The 16072-nt window shown below is 57.3% G+C and overlaps 2 protein-coding genes across 11 annotated transcripts in view; one reads left to right on the forward strand and one right to left on the reverse strand.

Annotated features, from left to right (window-relative positions):
* Positions 1-11518, forward strand: part of SZT2 (SZT2 subunit of KICSTOR complex) — a 63942-nt gene extending 52424 nt beyond the window's left edge. For 4 of the 10 annotated variants that reach the window (XM_075508577.1, XM_075508580.1, XM_075508579.1 and 1 more), the window contains 10 exons: positions 1305-1385; positions 1799-1873; positions 2957-3022; positions 4298-4511; positions 4802-4985; positions 5295-5417; positions 5688-6189; positions 6511-6627; positions 8075-8143; positions 10714-11518. In XM_075508577.1, coding sequence (XP_075364692.1) covers positions 1305-1385; positions 1799-1873; positions 2957-3022; positions 4298-4511; positions 4802-4985; positions 5295-5417; positions 5688-6189; positions 6511-6627; positions 8075-8143; positions 10714-10860 — 1578 coding nt within the window. In that variant the 3' untranslated portion in view covers positions 10861-11518. Of the gene's footprint in view, position 1; positions 662-1304; positions 1386-1798; positions 1874-2956; positions 3023-4297; positions 4512-4801; positions 4986-5294; positions 5418-5687; positions 6190-6510; positions 6628-8074; positions 8144-10713 lie in introns of those variants that run through there. The other 6 variants (XM_075508578.1, XM_075508581.1, XM_075508583.1 and 3 more) reach the window with 4 other exon arrangements.
* A 546-nt stretch (positions 11519-12064) lies between these two features.
* Positions 12065-15174, reverse strand: HYI (hydroxypyruvate isomerase (putative)). The gene is made up of 8 exons (XM_075508588.1): positions 14961-15174; positions 14767-14878; positions 13470-13584; positions 13246-13324; positions 13008-13057; positions 12744-12813; positions 12417-12551; positions 12065-12209 (listed from the first exon to the last, which is right to left on the reverse strand). The coding sequence occupies exons 1-8, from the start codon at positions 15154-15156 to the stop codon at positions 12121-12123; spliced, it is 846 nt and encodes a 281-aa protein (XP_075364703.1). The 5' UTR covers positions 15157-15174; the 3' UTR covers positions 12065-12120.
* Positions 15175-16072: the final 898 nt, after the last annotated feature.

A 16072-nucleotide genomic window follows, 5' to 3' on the forward strand; every position in this document is an offset into this window, starting at 1 on the left:
GTTTCAGACAGAAAGGATGTGAGAGGACAGAGAAAGCACCGAAGCCAAAAAAAGAGTCTGTCTAGACCAGCACCATCTTTGGGATGTTGGGTCAGATGAGACCTCCTTGCCCTCCTGCATGTCTTCCTGCAGTCCCTTCCTGGGACTGGGTGGAACCAGGGCAAATCTCAAAACGATGGCAACAACTTGGAGGGGGCTCAGAAGAGGAACAGGGTGACCTGGGGCCAGGACAGCTGCCTTTGGGTGTGATTCTGGAGGTTTACCTGTCGGAGAAGCTTCAGCATCTATGGTGAAGGGCAATTCTGGGACAGAAGGATCTTTAGTTAAAGTGAGATGAATGCTGAAGTTGAAGAGATCAGAGAAGATAAACCCAGAATGGCTCTACTGCGAGAGCAGGCTGAGGCTCTTAATTTCTAAAGTGGCAACTTGGGAGGGACAGGACAGAGCTCTACCACATCTCAGCTAGCCTGGAAAGGGATTGACTCCTTGCTGTCTTATACAACAGCTAGACACCATCAAACAAAAGTATTGGTAGCCAGTTTCAAAGCAAAAGGGAGTGTTTCTTTGTGCAGCAGGCAACAGTGGTCTTTATCAAAAGGTTTTATGAACAATAAGAGCTTACATGGGTTTTGTGAACACAAGAGCTTACAAGAGAGAATAGGTAAGTAGCTGGAAGAGAAATCCATCTGAGTCGCTGGATAGGCAGAAACCGTCTGTGGCTCATGAAATCACCCAGGGATGATGGGAGCACATAACATTTGCTCACCCTTTTCTGACACTTTCCTGGCACCTGCCTTTGGCTGATGTTGGTACAGGATTGTGGGCAAGACAACACCTTGCAGTTAAAATGGGAAGAGAGCAATCCACTGGAACAACTTAACAGGGGGCAAGTGAACTTGCTGGTAGCTAAGCTCTGAGTCCAAACTGGATGGCTCTGATAGCTACTGCAGATGTGATGGTCTGGGGAGTGCTTGGCAGGGAGAGGTGGGAGTGAGGTTTTGTGGGCAGCATCACCCCTCAGTTCATAGTGTCCTCAAACTCTGGAGACACTCTGTCCTAGTAAGCAGGAGGCGATGGGAGCAGTGTGCCTGGTGTGCTCTCTTGAAGGCTGTTTATTAGGTTTGTTGGAATTCTTTTCACAGTCAGCTCTGGTATGTCTGCTCTTCTCCCTCCAGTGAGGGTGCTCAGTTGATGAGGCTCCTCTATTTCCACCTCTGCCACAGAGCCTTGTGGCAGCCTCACACTCTGTGTGCGCTGCTCTCCTGTGCCAGAGAGCCTCTCCAGCTTTGTCTTTCTCTTCCCAGAGCACAAGCCCTGCTGTTGCCACCTATCACCTACAGAGAGCTCTTCCGGGTGGGATTGTGCTGATGGAGTTGGCCTTCCAGGTAAGAAAGAACAAGAAACAAAGTACGACCTCTGGGAGTTCAGGGACAGTCTTCAGAGGTGACACAGTGGGCGATGAGGAGGAGTACAGCAGGAAAGCGTGATTCTTCCTTTCTTGTCCTGCCTCTTCCATGGTCCTGCAGGACTGTGGATCATCTAGGGATGGTTCTGCAGGGCTCAGAGCAGTAAGAGTTGCCTGGAGGGGGGCTAATAAAAGATGCAAACGCTCAGCACCAGGTAGGGTGCTCTATGCTCAACCATGTGTTGGCTGGACTGGCTTGGTTCAGATGGGAGGGGAGACAAAACATGGAGCAAGAGTGTCTGGGACCCAGCCCAGCGGGTGAAGCATGGGGACTGTTCTCCTTCCCTGGAGAGGCTCAAGGCCTGTGCTGTGCTTATGTGCTCTTTCCTCCAGGGCTATTACTTCTGTGTGAAGCAGTATGCGCTGGAGTGCTCACGGATCCCCATGGGCCAGTCTGTGAACTCCCAGGTAATGGCTTTGCAGGCATAGCCGGTGCTCCTCAGGGGCAGGGGCTGCTTCAGGAGAGGCAGTGATCTCTGGGACAGTGGGCATTTCAGGTGCAGCAAGTTCTGGAGAACTCTGCTCCCTCCTCCTGGAAAAGCAGAACCACGCAGAGGCTCCCTTTTGCAGCCTCATGCCCTCCATGGCCTGCTGGTTGAGGAGAGCTGGAGTGCAGTGAAAGGGGGTGGGAGGTTTGGCAAGAGGATGACTCTTGTCCTAGCTTGGGGAGCAAGATAGAGCAGGCTGGGGAGGAATAGGAGCAATTCTGGCAAAGATGACTGCTCCAGGGAAAGTCAGCGCATGGAAAGCCAGAAGCTGTCTGCTTCCCTTGGAACAAAAGGGAAGTGGAATAGGAACAGGGATCTGGGAACATGGATGGCTGCCCTTTGCTGGAGGAGATCACTTTCTGCACCATGAGCCCTGGTTGTTGATAACGCTGTGCCTTGCTCTACAGCACCATGGGGTTGTCTGCTCCCTTCTCTTTTGGTGTGTCAGGGTGTCTCCCGCCTGTCCCCAGGGCACTGGAGTGGCTGTCTAGAGGCTGGCCAGCCCTAACCTGTCTGAGTTAGGAGGCGTGCATGACCATACTGTCCTTTCCAAGGTGGCTCTGTAGCAAGGCTGCCTCTTATATATGCCAAGAGTGGCTCTGCTAAGCTTAGAGCCTGCCAGGGCCTCACCTGAGGGTTTGGTGAGCCTTTCCTGGGAAGCCTGCACGTGCACAGGGCAGGGTTACCAGGCTGCAGCTGGCATTGCAGGGAACATCCAGGCTCTCTCTGGCTGACTTGAAAAAAGACTTTGTGTGGTTTTGCAGTGGGAGGGGATGGCCCTGGGAGCAGCGGGTGAGAGGTGTGGGGCTTGCTGCAGGGGCCTGGCCAGCCTTCCCACATGCTGGGACTAGCCCAGAATTCCCCCAGATAGGACAGTTGGGCTCCTGTGCCCCTTCTCTCCCCTTGTCCCACCCTGGGCCTGTGCAGGACAGGCTGGATGCAGGAACAGGACTGGGCAGTGCCTTGTCCCTCTTCCCACTGGCTGTGCATCTCTCTCCATCAGGGCACTCTTACAGCCAGAGCTCGCAGCAAGAGCTGCATGGGACCCAGCTCCGTCTCTGAGTCTGCGGTATGTCCTCTCCTCCCACTGCTGTGCTGGGCATGGCAGGACCTGCCAGTGCAGGGCTGAACCTCCCACTGGCTGTGCTTCCACGCTTCCTGCCCCAGTGCCCGGCTGCGGGAGCTGCCTCTTGCCTCCTGTGCCAGTGCCTTCCGTAGCAGTACATACCAGAGTGGGCAGCACAGCTTGGGAGGAGGATGGGGTGGGCCCCAGGTGCTGGCATGGGGGCAGCGCCTTGTGTTTCTTGCTCTTCACCCTGCCTTTCCTGGGGCAGAGCTATAGGCTCCTCTCTGGGCTTATCCTGGCTCTGCGGGTTGCCCTCTGGCTCATGGCAGCAGCAACGCGGGTGGTGCAGAGAGCGAGGGCAGCCTGTTCTCATGCCAATGCCTCCTGCCTGCTGGTTTTCCCTGCTTGCCCCTTCTTAAACCAAGGGATTATGGTGTGGGTCAACTGCCCAAAGGTGTCAAGAGAACCAAAAGACATTAACACTGTGGGCTTCTGGCACTTGGGCAAGGCTGAGGCCTTCACCAATGCTGTCCCCTGGCACCGTAGCTGCAGTTGTGGTGGGGGCACGGGCAGCGGTGTGTGTGTGTGTGAAGGCTGGTGCTGCCCCGGTGAAGGACTGGCACGCTGGGCAGAGGTGATGGCCGTGTGCCAGAGGGGCCCTCCCTTTGGGCACAGCTGTGACACACCAGCCACCACTGGATCTGGCTTCCCAGCATCCAGCCTGGGTCCTTGTTAGTTACTGAGCACAGGGCATTAGCAGTTCTGCTGTTGCCCATCTCTGTGTCCAACCACTCCCTACAGGCCCCTGTGCTGCCCCCTGCTCTCAGGGGACATTCAGAGAATCAGTCTTTGCCTGTAGATCCAGAATTTGCTGGGTCCCCAGCCCCAGCATGTCCTGTACCAGCTCAGGGACTAGGCAGTGCAGAGCAGCGCTCAGCTGAAAGGAGGCTGTGTCCTCCTTCACAGCCACGTGGCGTTCAGCTCAAGGGGGGTGATGAACCTCATGCCAAAAAGGAGGCAGTGCCTATCAGTCTGTGCTGCTACTGTAGACCAGGAGTGGGGTCAAGCGTGGAAGGAGCCACCAAGCTGGATCCCTTGGGGCCAGGCCTGCAGGTCTGCTATTTGCACTGTGCACACAGCTTTTCGGCTGCATCCTGCTCTGGTGTCGTGGCAGGGGTAGCTGCGCTGGCTCTGCCATGCCTTGCTGTCAGCAGGGCTTTGCAGGAGGGTGTGAGGTGCCTGGTAACATTCCTGCCTTGACTCCCTGTCCCTCCGCAGCTCTCTATGCTCTTCACGGAGGAGTGTGACAAGGTGCGGGACCTCATGCACGTGCATTCATTCAGCTACGACTTCCACTTGCGTATAGTCCACCAGTATCTGCTGGGTTCCCACATGACTCTCCGCCAGGGCTACCATCTCACCAGCTTCCTGGAGGATTTCATTGCCCACCACCCTGACATCCCCAAATTTGGCCGCAACCACGTTTTCCAAGGTATGTAGCTCAACATGTGATCAGTCTGGGGCTGATCACCAGCTCATAACTTGGCAAAAGGTTTCCAAGTGCTTTACAAATAAACCTGACTTTTGGCATATCCAGGGAGGTGACAGGGAGAGGGTGACGTGGAGGGGCCCAGCTCCAGGGGAAGTCCTTGCTGCCCTGTTGTGGAAGGGAGGTGGGTTGGTCTAGAGCTCTGTCCACCAGAGTAGTTTGTAGGATGCTGCTCTGCCCAGGTGAGAGGCACTGAGCATCTCTTGTGATAGCAATGTGTCCTCTTCCACTAGGCATGCTGGCCCTGCCCACCAACATGATCACTGCACACCAGCTGTACAACTACATCGCTGACCATGCCAACACCTACCACATGAAACCCCTACGCATGGCCCGGCCAGCCACGGGCAGTGACAACAAGAAGGGGACACCAGGCACAGAGCAGAACGAGTATGCACTGGTCTCTATTTGGAACAGGTGAGTGCATCCGCTGCAAGTTCCTCGAGCTGCTGGAGATTGGTGGGCACGCCCCAGTCCTGGGAACGCTGCCCCAAGGTGCCAGCAAAGCTGACTGTTCTGCATGGTGCCAGGCAGCAGTTCTGCCCGGCTTTTCTGAGATGGCCAACAGGGGTGCTGTGCATGTGTGCACATGCATTTGACATTCCCATAGCAATTTTGAGGAGTCCTGCTGTGTCGAATTCCCCATGCCCAATACTTCTGTTGTGATCAAGAGCTCTGGTGGAACAAAGTGAGGTCCCCTTCATGCTGATGTGCTTTTCCTCCTAGCTCGGGCTCCTACAAGGACTCTGAAGGTCTGCGTCATCATGATGACTTTGATGTGTCCCTTCTGGTGTGTCACAGTGCAGCACCATTTGAGGAGCAGAGTGAGGCAGAGAGACGTATGCTCCGGTGAGTACTGGGGGCCCAGAGACATGACACCAAAGCTTCCTGGCTGGGGAGGGGGGCCCTGGGAGGGACTGGCTCTGTCTGGGACATCACAGGCAGGTTTGCTGCTCTCTGGGGAGGATCCTCGCAGGGAACTGGGTAGTGTGATATCTGTCCTTGTCTGCGCAGAGAAGCACCCTTACTGGCAGGGACAGAGAGGCCTATGATTCATTTGCAGACCAGCTGAGAAGGGAGCAGCCCTTCCCCAGGTCACAAGTGTCTCCTTGCTCTCAGCTTGCGCTTCTACGTCATCATGACTAGCCAGCGGGAGCTCTTCCCCCGGCTCACGGCCGATATGCGACGCTTCAAGAAGCTGCCGCGCTTGCAGCGGGAAGTGCTGGAGCCTGTGGTGGGCCGGGCAGCGTGGGAGGCAGCGGAGCCGGAGACAAGCCTGGGGCGGCAGCAGCCGGCAGAGCGGGAGCTGTGGCAGGACATGGAGGACAGCAGCGAGTTCTACGCGGGGGGCACGCAAGTCAAACTGGGGCCTGGGCTCTTCTACACCTCGCCGCTCTTCCCCTTACTGGCCTCCGAGGTGGCCTCAGCCCAGAAGCAGCTCAGCAGCATGGTGCAGCTGGCCAAGTGCCACTGCCGCAGGGACAACCTCTGGAAGCGCCTCTTCCTCCTGGAGCCTCTGGCTTCTGACAAGCTGAAGCTGGGCAAGCTCTCACTGGTGGAGCTGGAGGAGCTGCTCGACGCCGTGCATGGGAAATCCATTGCTGATGTTGATCCCCAGCTGGTGAGCAGCAGGGATGGAGTCATGGTGCACAGCAGCTGCTGTTCTGCTCTGGGGAGGGAGTGGGGCGCCGGGTGAAGGGCCTGCAGGGCACATCTCTTGCTGCTTGGTGGGAAGATAGAGGCAGGAACATAGCTCCTAGCTGGCAGGGGAAGGGGGAGGCTGCATGGACCCATCTATGGAGAGTGGATAGGTCTGGGTCAGCGTTCCTCAGTGGGCTGTGATGGATGCATCTGATTTGGGGTCTGAAGACTGCTGTAGCATTATGGCTGCTGGTCCCATGGCTAGAGGGAGGCTGAAATCAGCCCTTTTCCATGCCTGCAGGGATGCTTCCTCACCATGACAGTCTCCTGGTACCAGAGCCTCATCAAAGTGCTGTTGAGCCGCTTTCCTCAGAGCTGTCGGCACTTCCACAATGCTGAAACTGGAACCCAGTATCTGGTAAGTCCCAGCCCATCTGTGGTGAGTTGACCCTGCCTGGATGCCAGGTGCCCACCAAAGCCGCTCTATCACTCCCCTCCTGAGCTGGACAGGAGAGAGAGAATATAATGAAAGGCTTGTGGGTCGAGATAAGGGCAGGGAGATCACTCACCAATTACTGTCATGGGCAAAACAGACTCAACTTGGGGAAATTAGTTTAATTTATTGCTAATCAAATCAGAGTAAGGTAATGAGAAAATAAAAACTAAATCTTAAAACACCTTCCCCCCCACCCCTCCCTTCTTCCCAGGCTTAACTTTACTCCTGATTTTCTCTACCTCCTCCCCCCCTGCGGTGCAGGGGGACGGGGAATGGGGGCTGCGGTCAGTTCATCACACGCCTCTGCCGCTCCTTCTTCCTCGGGGGAGGACTCCTCACACTCTTCCCCTGCTCCAGCGTGGGGTCCCTCCCATGGGATACAGTCCTCCACGAAATTCTTCAACGTGAATCCTTCCCATGGGCTGCAGTTCTTCACGAAAGGCTCCAGCGTGGGCCCCTTCCACAGGGTGCAGTTCTTCAGGAACAGACTGCTCCAGCATGGGCTTCTCATGGGGTCACAGCCTCCTTCGAGCAAATCCACCTGCTCCAGCGTGGGGTCCTCCATGGGCTGCAGGTGGAGATCTGCTCCACCGTTCACCTCCATGGGCTGCAGGGGGACAGCCTGACTCACCATGGCCTTCACCGTGGGCTGCAGGGGAATCTCTGCTCCCGCGCCTGGAGCACATCCTCCCCCTCCTTCACTGACTTTGGTGTCTGCAGAGTTGTTTCTCTCACATATTCCCACTCCTCTCTCTGGCTGCAGTTGCACAGTTTTTTTTTTCCCCTTCTTAAATATGTTATCCCAGAGGTGTTACCACCGTCGGTGATGGGCTCAGCCTCGGCCAGCAGCGGGTCCATCTTGGAGCTGGCTGGCATTGGCTCTGTCAGACATAGGGGAAGCTTCTAGCAGCTTCTCACAGAAGCCACCCCTGTAGCCCCCCCGCTACCAAAACCTTGCCACACAAACCCAATACACTGTCACCCACCTGCAGCCTCTCTCCCCTGTCCAGGGCCCCTACCTGCTGTGGTTTCTCTCAGCGTGAGCCTGGCACGTGCTGTCAGGACGATGTGGACACTGTCATGGTGTTGCGCTCTGCTACTGGTGCAGCATGAGGTGTGTGCTCCTGTGGGACAGCAGTGTCTGTCTGTCCCCATGCAGGCATGACACTCTTCACACCCAGAGCCTCATGCCACATATAGCCCCATGGTTTGGCAGTGTCACCTGTGAGCCAGGCAGACTTGCATCTTCACAGCTCTATCATGCCACTTGTCCTGCACGTCAACACGTCCCTGGGTGGGCGTTGTTCGTATCCCTGTCCTGGGGTTTGTGCTGTCTCCTTTGCAATGTGTGCTGTGGCTCTCTTGACAGGTTGTGCTCAACCAGAAGTTCACGGATTGCTTCGTTCTTGTGTTTCTCGATTCCCATTCAGGAAAGACGGTAAGAACTTGGGAACGTAAGAGCAGCTATATTGGCTCAGGCTGGGAGTCTGTCTAGATTCATCCAGCAGTTGCCAAGGGCAGGTGCCCATGGGGAGAATAAGAGCAAGTCAAGAAGCTTGTTAACACCTTTCCCAACAACTGTCCCAGCATCTGACAAACTGTGGCCCAGGCCTGCCCTGAGCTAGAGGTGGCCTTTGCATTTATTTAACAGCCCTCCGCAGCTTTATTTCCTTTGGTTAATTTGTGGCATTCATTATTTCCCCTGACTTGCTGCTCCATGATGCAATTACAGTCTAGGTGAAGAGCTACCTTCCTTGGCTTGTTTTTGAACCTCCTTCTTTTTTCATGTCATGCCCCTTTGTTCTTGTATTGGAAAACAGTGAGCAGTTGATCCCCTTTTCCTTCACAGGATTCCTTTAGGATCATGCTCTCAGCTGTCTCTCCAAGCTAAAGAGTCCTTCTGTATTCAGTCCAAAGCCAGAGCACACTGGGTCTGGCTGGGAGGGGTCACAGGTGCTGCAGGCTGCTCCTACCTGGGCAGAAAGGAAGGGGACCTACACTGTGAGGGTCCCAGCAAACCTGCACAGGCCTTGGCCTTCATTGGACTTGAGGGCAAAAATACTCTGCTTTCTGCTGTGCTCCCAGGTAGGGTGCAGGATGGGTCACAGGGAATGCAGCTCCATGTGAGAGCAGGGGATCTACAAGACGCTTCAGTCTACAGTGAGGCTTTTGCAGAGGCTGCAGCATATCTGATCCCTCTGTAAATAAATCACAATCCTTCTTAAAAGCAGGTAGAGGAGGCAGAAGAGGTGGTGCCTGCTGGAAGGCTGCTCAGTGCCTCCTGCCACCTGATGGTGAAGAGCCTTTCCCATTTTGTGCTGGAGCTTTTGTCATGGCCAGTTCTATCCTCTTCATGCCAGTGGTAGCTCAGAGCTGAAACTGCTCTTTACTGTGCAGGTACCCGGTTCCTCCCCGGTCCCCTGGATTCACCTCCACATCTGAAGGTGGAATTTTTGCTAAGTCCATGTTGCTGTGTTTAAGCAAGCCGAGCTCTTAAGCCTGCCTTCCCTTCTCCAATGGCTTCATTGTCATTCAGAGCTCTTCAGAGCCCTTCAGGGCTCAGGTCAGCCTTTGTAAATACAAGTGTCCAGGACTGCACCCAGTATTCCTGAGGACTCTCAGCAGAGCCTTCTGCAATTGCACTAAGGCTTTTCTGTCCCTGCCCAGTCCTTTTGGTACAGCCTAGGGTGGTATTTGCCTTTTCATGGTCATGTCTCACTGGTCATAGGTGTCATCTTGTGGTCATTGATATGATACACCCAGACTCTCCATCACCTCTGCCAATGACTCCCATCTTATAACAGAAATCCTTCGTGTTCCTCACCTTGTGTTTCCCACTTAACATTCGTCCCATTCCTGTGGTCTCTCAGAAGTCTCTAGGGCTTTTTTTGCATTATCCCAATCCTCTCTTGTATTAGTGCCTCAAATTTTATCAGCATGCTCCTCATCTTCGTGCCAGACTCATTAAAGTACGAGGCAACGTGAGTCCCAAAACCTGTCCTGGAGGAACTCCATTTGTAACCTCTCCCCACCCTGCCACTTCTCCTTTCAGCACTACCATCTTCACTTTATAATTTTTGCGTTAATTCCTATCTTTTCAGCTTACCTAAATTTCCCATGTGGCACTACATCAAATCCTTCCTGAAGCTCAGATAAGATATACCGTGATTCCTTTTGTCTAGAAATATTACCTTATCAAAGAGAACTCTAGCACTAGCACATCACTTTGGTAACACTGAGCTGCATTTTCCTCGTGGTTCTTTTTCTCCAAGCCTGCTCTGAAGCCTTTCACGCTGCCGGAGTTATGCTCGCAAATCACTTTCTCTTCCCTCTTAAATGATGGTGGTGCATTTGCTGTTTTGCAGTTACACAGCTGTTCTCATGGCTTTACGAGTTTGTTAGGGGACCCTGGCTACTGGATGTGCTGGGTTTTCAGCTCTGGAGAACATCCAGTCCCCATGTCTTGCCTCCATGATGCTGATCTCGGTGCACTGAGTTGCTCACTTTTTTTTTTTTTTTTCCTGCTTCAGCTCCTGCAACCTTCTGTTCTGAACCCTGTTCTCTGCCCCCCTCTGCCCTTGCCCTGCCTTGTCAGTACAGTCACTAATGAGAATGGAGCAGCCAGCATTTATTTTCAGGATTGCAGTTATTACATTTAATCTCCTCCCCTTCCCCATTTGTTGCACTCCTACTCTTTGTCTTAGAAGAAGAAATTTCCCTCTGATTTCCCTGGAAGCCCCTGTTACTGTGGAGGCAGTAGGATCCCTTCCTCTCCTGAGGCTGCTGCTGGGGTTGGTGGGCAAGTCCTTGCACCTAATTTCCACCAGGAGCATTAGGAGGAGGCTCAAACATCCTCTGTCACAGGAGGAGGCACTAGCTTAGTGCTGTTGGCATTTTGGGACTTCTCCCAGGATCTGCCTGAGAGCCAAGCAAGTGCCCACGCATCTGGGCTAGGGACTGCACAGTGCTTGTCTGAATCCTGTCCCCTGACCTACTCTTCCTTCTCAGCAGAGCCTCACCGTGGTTTTCCGGGAGCCGTTCCCAGTGCAGCCCCAGAACAGCGAGAGCCCTCTGCCACAGCTTGTGTCCACGTACCACCACCTGGAGTCAGTCATTAACACTGCCTGCTTCAACCTCTGGACAGGCCTGCTCTAGCACTGGCACCCGCATCCTGGAGCGATACACGTACTGGACCTCTCAGCACGGCTGTGCCATGGGTGACAACGGGGAGGAACAGGCCTTGGGGGGGGGACCTGTGCTCCGGCAGTGCAGGCAGCGCTGCTAGCAGCATGCATGGGTACTGAACTGAGGAGCCTGGGGATGGGTGAGGGCAGCCTGCCTCCTCTTCTTGGGCTTCAGCCTCAGCTGTACCTCTGTCACTCGCTGGCTGGCTGGTGTGGCCCTTGGTGCGCTGTTTTCGGTGGGTTTGATACCGATTACCTTGAACCGAACCACAAGGGCAGGAGCCTGGCTGCTGTGGCTTGGCTGAAGCAGAGGGGCTCTCAGGGACATGGCTTTGGCATCTGCAGGTGGGTTCTGCCTGCCAGGAAGGCACAGAGGAGCACACACAGCACGTCTTCTGCACAGGGCAGCACCCTCTGGCTTTAGGCAGAAAGACTTCTGGACTTCAGAGCTCTGGGCAGTGAGGCTGCCTACTTCTGACCCTTTGCTTTCATCAGGAGAGCACCGAATGGGACAAGAAGGGTGAACTGGACCAGGGGAAGGTTTTATGGAGATGTACATTAAAGCCATTGATATATCTGTGAAATAAACTGAACCACATCCCCACTCAGGTGCCATAGGCTAGGATGTAGAAAGCCTCCCCTAGGGGATGCAGAGGCAACCCTGGCTGTGGGGCTGGCTGGGTTTGCACTGGAGTCTCATACTTGCTCTGGGGCAGGAGCAGCAGGGCGTGCAGCCCCCAGCCTGTCACCTTGGTTCAGGCAGCCTGCGAGGGGGCTGCTCGCTTCACTTTTCCCCACCTGCTGCAGGGCGAGTGCTGGGCACTGGCAGCAGCCTTGAGAACTGCAGGACTAGGAAGCCCAGAGCCCTCTTGCCACAACTCCAGGCAGCAGCTGGAGCTGGGCTGGGAAAATTCATGCCCTTCCCAAGGAGAGAATGCTCCCCTCAGCAGGGGGAACTGGAAACCTCTCCCTGGACACCCCTGCAGCCTGGAGGTGAAGGTGCCCCTGTGTACCTCAAGCCACCTACAGTGGTGCCCAAGCCATCCCCAAATACGACATGCTGCAGATGGTGCTCGAGTAGATGAGGGTCCAACTGCTGGGGCTGGCCCAGCAGGGGCTGGAGAAGGGCAATAGGACATAGATGCTCCTAACTTTGCCCCAAGTCATAGAGAAGACAGATATTTCTCTGTTAAGCCATTGCTTTGACTTTTATTCGAATGTTTTCCTTGTTTTACTCTGCTGCCTTGGTGGTCCCACCATGCTGCAGGCCTCGGCTCTCCCAGTATGAGCGCAGCCAGCCCAAACCTTCCAGAGTGTCTCCTGCAGTGACAGACACGGTCTCCTGCTGGCACCCCCAGGCAAGCTGGAGCCGCTGCTGTTCTGGGCAGGGCTCTCATCCCCAGGTAGGGACGCCGATGCCCACTGCCGGCCATGCCCCAGGACATGCCTGCCTTTGCACAGTCCCCAGCCAGCTGGTCCATGTTGGGGCCTGCCAGTGGGGCTCAGATCACCCACAGGCCCACTCACCTTTCGGAGCATACTCACACCCCACGTAGCCAGTGTAGCCAAGGGACTCCAGGAGCTTGAAGAGGTAGGGGAAGTTCAACTCCCCAGGGCTGTCGGGCTCGTGCCGCCCTGGCACCTGTGCAATCTGGATATGACCTAGGGAGGGAATGGGAGATGCTCTGCCCGAGGCAGCCCTGCCTGCAACCTTTTCTAGGCATGCGACAAGGTGACCCAAGAGCAGACCCTTGCCCCCCACCAGCCACAGCAGAGCATGGGGCAGTAGGGCCCCATCTCAAAGTCACTCCTGCCCCATGGCCACAGAGGAGCCAGTTGGGTGCAGGGTGTTACCGATGTGTGAGAAGTATGTCTCCAGGTTGTGTGACAAATTCCCATCCATGATCTGGCAGTGAAAGAGGTCCTGTGGAGGAGAGAGGAGACAGATGGTGCAGCTCGTCAGCAGTGAGCAGTCGAGGATGGCTGTGCTACGGTCTCTGTCCCATCCCATGTCCCCAGGAGGAGATAACAAGCCAACAGCCCCTGGGACTCCCCTGTTGGCCTGTGCAAGGTTCCCTGGTAGAGGGTGGACCCTGGAGATCTTCAGTACTGACTCACCAGCTGCAGCTTCAGGTTGGGCCGTCCCACCTTCTCCAGGATGGCAGCAGCTAAGGGTGCAAGAAATGAGAGACCATCACGCCCAGGCTGGAAGCTTCATGGTGAAGCCCTGAGACTCCCATTCATCAGCTGTGCTCCCTCAGCATCTCCCTGCAGTTGAGGCAACCTCCTGCTTTTCAGACATGGGGGATCCTTCTCCTCCCTTGAAGGAGACTTTGGGGAGAGATGTCTGCCTTACCTTGGTGCGGTGTGTTCAGAAAGTAGCGAGGGTCAGTGATGCGGTTGTTAATAGGCTCCACCAGTCCGATCATGTCTTCCTGTAACACAGTAATGTCACCCTGCGGAGCATCCTGTCACCTCTGCAGCAGGGAGCACTCCCCCCTGTGCCAGGCTGCTGGGGGATTCTCCATCCTCAGTACCCTAAGAGCTGCACCCACAGAGCAGGACCCGTTCCCCACTTACCTGGGCCAGGAGGTCAGCAGCGTATCTGAGATTCTCAATGAAGGTGGTTTCCATCTTGCCTGCCAGTGCTGCCCGGTCTACTCCCAGGGGAACCCGCCCAGCCATCAGGTGGATCCTGCAGACACAGAGACATCAGCCGCAGGCAGCTGATCCAGTCTCCAAGCAGCTGGTTGGATCTCATACACCTTCCTCTGCCGATGGAAAACAGGGCCAGGCTGGGGAAGCAGACACAGGAGGGGGTAGGAGCCATCTCCTGTGCAGGAGGCATGACAGGTGCCAGCAAGCTGCAGGGACACAAACCTGCGCCATCCCACCTCCATATGCAGAGGGACATCTTTGAACCTTTTGCCTGACAAACGGCAGACCTTGATTCTTCCCTCTTTTGCCAGCTACCTCCAGCTCTTCTACCCCAAGGCTGGAGCTTTCTTGGGTTCTCGCTCCTGGGGCTGCCCCAAGGCCAGCAGGATGGGCAGCAGGCATGCTGCCTCTGCCAGGGGCAGGTCGGATGCCTTGTCTCACCACTTGCTAGCTTAGAGCAGGGAGGGGACGGTGGCCAGTGCTGGGCTACGCCAGGCTGTGTGCAGAGCTCAAGGGCCGGGCAAGAGCAAGGCTCTTCAGCGACCGTTTGGGGAGGACGTACAGTGGAAACAAAAACCTCTTCACTCTGCCCATTACCAGAGAGCGCAGATGGGTCTGGGCAACCCCTGGCCTGCCTGGCCCATGCCCTCCACAGGGCTTTGGACTGCGTTTCTAAGGGAAGCAATGATGTAAAGTACACGGAATAAAAGGGTCACGTTGGTTTTCTGAAGGGGGTTGTGCCCGGCTAATTGCATCTCTTACAGCGTCTCTGCTGTGCTGTGATCAGCGTGGCCTTCAATAAAGCAACTGTTGTGGTGTCCCGGGGGAAACGACTGGTATAATCGGGGAGGAAAAAGGGAGGATTATCACGGGGACTGTTGTGCAGAGCCGCAGACAAGAGCCACCACAGGGAACGGCAGGGTTGGACGAGGGTGCCTGCCCGCTTTGGGGCTGCTCCCGGCAAGCGCGTTAAGGCCGTGGCCCTGCCCGCAGGGGTCTGCAATGAACCGGCGCCCGCCCGAGGGAGCCAAGCAGGGAGACGCTGCCCGGGAGCGGCTCCGTGACCCAGCGGGACGGAGGCACCGTGCTGCAGAGGGCGAGCCCTGCTCTGAGGAGCTGGAGCAGGCGGCCCGCTCTGGTGCCGCCGGGGCCGGGAACCCGCCGCCGCGGGGCCGGGGCAGCCGGGGCACGGCGGGAGCGGACCCTGCCTCGCACCTACCTGGGGCAGCCCACCGCCTTGGCGTACTGCACCGCCGCGGCCAGGCCCTGGCGGAAGGCGGCCTGGCGCCCGGGCACGGCCGCCAGCCCCATCTCGCCCGCCTCCTGGTCCCCTAGGAGAGAGCGGCGGGGTCAGCGGCGGCGGGGCACCCCCCGCCCTCCCCCCCCCACGCAGCCCGGGGGACGCGGCGGTACCGGGAGGGGTGTTGAGGAGGACGATCCGCACCCCCGCCCGCTCCGCCGCGGCCCGCAGCGCCCGGGCCGGGCAGCCCGCCGGCCAGGCCGCCTCCGCCGCCCCGAACCCGGCGGCCGCCGCCGCCTCCAGCCGCGCCGGCAGCGCCGGCAGCTCCGGGAAGAGCCACGAGAGGTTGGCGGAGAAGCGCAGCGCCATGGCGGCCGGCGGGGCGGGGCGGGGCCGCGCGGGGCGGGGCTATGCGGAGTAGGGGCGGGGCCGAGGCGGCGCGGGAGCGCGCCGCCGCGTGACGGGGGCGCGGGCGGCGCGGCTGCTTCGTCCCGCGTGGGCAGCGGCGGCTGCGGGCGGCGACGGCCCACCCGTGGGGCTGCTGGGGGGGCCCGGGGTGAGCGACCCCCGCCAGCGGGGGCAGTGCTGGAGCGCAGCCTCTCCCCGGCAGCTCACGGCCCAACGCCCGCGGCACCCTGCCCTGGAGCGTGCAGCAGGGCACGGCTCCAGCGCGCTTCCGCAGCCATGCCGGTGCGTGGGGCCCACGGGGGGGGCCCGTGTGGGTCAGCAGCCCCACGCCGCACCCCAGCAGGCAGAGCCGGCCTCACGCCGCCTGTGACACAGGCGGGGCTGCTGTCTTCATCACAGGGGCTGCGGGACAGGGGCTTGCCGGGGGCGGCCGTCGCACGGCGCGGCTGGCGTCCTCCCTGGGAAAGCTGTTTTTGCCAGGTGTTGGCCTGACATACACAAAGCGCCGTGTTAATTGGTTTCCTGGGGAGCTTGTCTCTAACAGCGTCTCATTATGCAAGAAATGCTTTCTCTTTTGTCCCACGCTCTGCATATTTTACCATAAAATGTTCATCTCCGCTTCCGCAGAGCTGTGGCTCTGGTGTGCGGGGAGTCCGACTTCTGCGGTGCCCGTGACCAGCCCCGCGTCCCCAGTCCCTGTCCTGCTCTCTGCACCTCCAGACACAGCTCGCAGGCTGCACGGGGCGGGTGTCTGTCCGGTCCGGCCCATGGCTGCCCAGGGGCTGTGCCGTGGCTGGCAGAGGTGGCACCATGAGCCGTGGACGTTTTGCGGCCCCTTGTGCTGAGCCTGTTTCTGGGGGCTCTCACCTGCCTGCCT

Source organism: Mycteria americana, chromosome 7 (genome assembly GCF_035582795.1).
Source record: "Mycteria americana isolate JAX WOST 10 ecotype Jacksonville Zoo and Gardens chromosome 7, USCA_MyAme_1.0, whole genome shotgun sequence".
Lineage (NCBI taxonomy): Eukaryota > Metazoa > Chordata > Aves > Ciconiiformes > Ciconiidae > Mycteria > Mycteria americana.

Excerpts from the sequence above, each read along its gene's own strand:
- HYI (XM_075508588.1), bottom strand. The coding sequence starts at position 15,156 with ATGGCGCTGCGCTTCTCCGCCAACCTCTCGTGGCTCTTCCCGGAGCTG. Across the intron at positions 14,879-14,960 it reads CCTCCTCAACACCCCTCCCG|GGGACCAGGAGGCGGGCGAG; the intron begins GTACCGCCGCGT and ends GCTCTCTCCTAG. Across the intron at positions 13,058-13,245 it reads TCTGAACACACCGCACCAAG|CTGCTGCCATCCTGGAGAAG; the intron begins GTAAGGCAGACA and ends TTGCACCCTTAG.